Genomic DNA, 4,254 nt, shown 5'->3' on the forward strand with positions numbered 1-4,254 from the left:
AGAGCAAGTAGCTATTTTACCTACATTTTAGCATTCTATTCTCCCCTTAAGGTTGAGCCTCTCCTTCTCCTCTAAGCCTGGAGTGTTCGTTTCTTGTATTGGGTGCCATGTCATTGCATTTAATTCTAGTTCTCTCGCGAGTTCGTTGAGTCGAGATAGGTGGTGAGGTGTGGTCTCTCTCTAGGTGTTCTATCAGGGACAAGATCTTAGGCCAGGCTGTGATCCTATATGGGCTATTTAATGCGGTGCGGCTTCTCATGAATTGTTTAGGTAGGGGCCTTTTTTTTTTTTTTTTTGATAACAACTCACATTCATTAAAAGAGTCATCTAGAGAATTACAAGCTGGCCTCATGCCAAACAATCTGGGAAATACACTCGGGAATTGATTCCCACCAAATTGTTAAATCCTCTACAAATCTTGCCATTTTTGCTAAGCCATCAGCTGCTGCATTGTGTTCTCTGCCAACATGTTGGAAAATCACTTTAGGAAGCTGTTTTGAAAGGCCAAGGATGGAGTAGATTAGGTTACCATGTGGAGACATTGACTCCCCTTCTGTTGTTAAGGCCCTAACACTAAGCATAGAATCAGTTTCCACAATCAGATCATTGATACCCAGCGGGACACATATCTGTAGACCCCTTAGAATGGCCAGAAGCTCCACTTCCATAGGATCTGAGAACTCTGGTTCTTTGTGACACGCAGCCAGTATTACTTTACCCTTCTCATCCCTCAAGATAACTCCCACACCCGTACTGCAGCATCCCTGAAACAAAGCCCCATCTGTATTGATTTTTAGAACACCTGTAGGGGGGTTTCCATTTCATATCTCTTACCATGTTCTGTTTGCTACTGAATTGGGCTTCTAGAGACTCCTTTAGCATGGATAGAGCATGATCAACCGACTGTTGTGGATGCTGAACATGGTCTTCAAAGTAGAACTGGTTCCTTCTATACCAAAATGACCAGGCCATAAGAAAGAACTTCTCTAGATCCCTTGGCTGCCCTTCTTGTTTCACTCTCATAGCTATCTCCATAAACCCCTACTGGTTTCTTTCCTGAAACAAAAAACCAAACAAAGATTTCCATTGGGGTAATATGGAAGGACAATAGATTAGTGCATGGCTTGTGTCTTCCCTTCCCTCATGGCAGAACTTGCATGTATCCTCAGTGACAACCTTTCTGACCCTCAGGCTTTGCAAAGTGGGCAGTCCTTACTGGCATGCTCTCCATGAGAAGACCCTAACCCTGTGTGGTATTGGCATTGTCCATAGCTGCTTCCAAAAGCCTCGATGTGCCTAAAAGTTTGAGCAACTCCCTTCGGCCCTGTGGTTCTTTAAAGACCAGAACAGCTTGTATGCACTCCTCACTGTGTATTCACCTGAGCCTTCATAGTGCCATATGAGTTTATCCTCTCTAGGTGGAGGACCCAGAGACATCCTCAGAACCTCAGAAGCTTCTCTTGGAGGAAGGGTTCTCCTAACTATCTCAGCATCCCACCACCCTGTCTCCCCATCTATCAACTGTGCAACTTTTTGGCAACTGCTTCTACTGTCTTGACCTTGGCTTAAGGGGATTTGGTTCTGTCCTGGCAGCCAGATATCAGTCCAGATGTTTATGGACTCTCCATCCCCCACTCGCCACCTGCACCCCCTTACTAATAGTCTTATAGATTCCCATATCCCTCTCCATGCATATGATGGGGCATTTCCCAACTGTGCTTGCTGAATGCTCGAATTGGGGAAGTACCTAGACTTATAAATTCTATGGAGAAGAGAAGACTTTTCATTCATGATCCTCCATGCTTGTTTTGCCAACAGGGCCATATTGAAGCTGTGTAGGTCCTTAAAACCCATTCCCCCATCTTGCTTGGAAGCACACATTTTTGACCAACTCACCCACCTGATTTTGTTTTCCTCACCCCTTTGGCCCCACCAGAATTTTGCCATCATATTCTCTAACTCTTTACATAGGCTTTCAGGTAATTTGAAGCAACTCATGGAATATGCAGGAATAGATAAGGCTACTACTTTAATCAGTACCTCTTTCCCCCCTTGTGAAAGTAGCCTCTCCTTCCACCCTTGGAGTTTCTTCCAAACCCTGCTTTTAATGTTTGCGAAGGCTCTCTTCTTAGATCTTCCTACCACTGATGGGAGGCCAAGATACTTGTCATACTACTGAGCTTGCTGTATCCCCCAAGAGGCCATTATTTCCTGCTGTAATTGAGGGTTAACATTGGTGCTGAAAACCATTGCTGTCTTCTCCTTATTAACTTTCTGACCCGATGCCAGCTCATACTCCCTTAGAAGATGATGGATATGTGCATTAGTTTGCAAAGAGGCCCTGCAAAAGAACAAACTATCATCTGCGAAGAGGAGGTTGTTGATCCTTGGGCTGCCTCTGCAGATTTTTACACCTTCCACCAACTTGTTCTCCTTAGCTTGTTTTAGCATGGCTATCAACCCTTCAGTGCAAAGAAGAAAGAGATAAGGGGAAAGAGGGTCCCCTTGTCTCAACCCTCTCGTTGGCTTGATAGGACCCTTTGGACTACCATTCACAAGGATTGAATATGAAACAGTCTGCACACAGGACATTACAAGCTTTCTCCACCTTTCATTGAACCCCATCTTTCTCATTATAGTATCTAGGAAGCCCCACTCCACCCTATCGTATGCTTTGCTCATATCTAGTTTGAGTGACATATACCCTTTTTTTCCTTTCCTCTTCTGTCTTAAATAATGGACCAGCTCATGAGCAACTAGTACATTATCTGTGATAAGCCTGCTGGGTACAAAAGCTAATTGAGACAAGGATATAACCTGAGGTAGGACTTGTTTTAGCCTATTTGAGAGAACTTTGGATATCAACTTGTAGACTACATTACACAGACTGATTGGTCTGTATTCTGCTACTGTTTCTAATTTATCCCTCTTAGGAATTAGAGCAATGTATGTGTGGTTAAGTTCAGCTAGGAAGGTCCCTCCATTTAGTACTTTCAACAGAGCCTCGGTAACATCCTTTCCTACCATTGTCCAGTACTTTTGATAAAATAAAGGGGGCATACCATCAGGTCCAGGGGCTTTGGATGGTTCCATCTGGTTCAATGCCTGGATTACTTCTTCTGTTGTATACTGCTGCATCAGACTCTCATTCATGCCTTCAGTCACACTACCCTGCAAGTTATCTAGAAACCCCACTTGTTCTTGATGGCCTGAAGAGGTGAAAATAGATTGGAAGTAATCCATTATGATTCTATCTCTTTCTGCTCCCACCTGCCAGATATTGTTGCTGTCTCTCACCCCTTTGATATAATTTCTTTTCTATCTTTGGGAAGCTTTTCTATGAAAGAACCTTGTATTCTTGTCCCCTTCCTTTAACCACAGTGCCTTCGATCTTTGCCTCCACATGATTTCATCTCTCTCCAGCCAGGTTTGCATTTCAGCCTTTGCATTCTTATGTTCTTCTATTCTCAGACAATTTGGGTCAGTTTGGTACAACAGGTTCAACTTATCTCGGGCCTTAGCAATGTGTCTCTTCACATGACCAAAACTGTTCTTGTTCCACTGTTGGAGCCTCTCCCCACACCCCTTTATCTTCTTCATAAGTAAAGAGATATCCTTTTCCCCTTCCACTAGGTCCCAGGTAGAAGACACCACCTGCTTGCACCCTTCTGCCTCAGTCCACATAGCCTCAAACTTGAAGCCAGGTCCTCTATTTCCCAGACTAGGGTCAGCTTGGGGTTTCAAAATAACAACAAGGTGGTCTGAGTAGGCAACTGACACATGAGAAACATGCCACATAGAGAATAGGGAACTCCACTCTTGATTAGCACAAAATCTATCTAGCCTTTCGGACACACTGTGTTCTTTCTGTTCCCATTCCACCATGTGAATTGGGGTCCACAGAACCCCAAATCCAGCAGTCTACACTCGACTAGCATATCACTGAAGTCCTCCATCTGCCACTCGGGTCTGTATCTTCCTCCCCTTTTCTCCCCCATGTGCAGAATTTCATTAAAATCCCCCATTATCAGCCAAGCACAGCCTATTGGTACTATGAGGGACTTTAATAAAGACCAGGTACCATGTCTTCTAGCTGCTTCTGGGTGTCCATATACTCCAGTCAAGTACTAGACAGCTTCCCTACCCTTCTACACATTAATTTCAGCATGGATATGAGACTTTGAGTATTGGATAATCTTAAGATCAATGTTGTTTTTCCATAGGAGAGCAATGCCTCCCCCTCCCCCGTCATTA

General features: G+C 44.0%; 1 protein-coding gene across 1 annotated transcript; it reads right to left on the bottom strand.

The window, feature by feature from the left end:
• Window positions 1-335: 335 nt before the first annotated feature.
• On the bottom strand, window positions 336-1,231 carry LOC122291024. The gene is made up of 3 exons (XM_043098675.1): window positions 1,177-1,231; window positions 956-1,056; window positions 336-764 (listed from the first exon to the last, which is right to left on the bottom strand). Exons 1-3 carry the CDS (start codon window positions 1,229-1,231, stop codon window positions 336-338), a joined length of 585 nt encoding a protein of 194 aa, XP_042954609.1.
• Between the last annotated feature and the right edge of the window lie 3,023 nt (window positions 1,232-4,254).

Source organism: Carya illinoinensis, chromosome 13, assembly GCF_018687715.1.
Source record: "Carya illinoinensis cultivar Pawnee chromosome 13, C.illinoinensisPawnee_v1, whole genome shotgun sequence".
Lineage (NCBI taxonomy): Eukaryota > Viridiplantae > Streptophyta > Magnoliopsida > Fagales > Juglandaceae > Carya > Carya illinoinensis.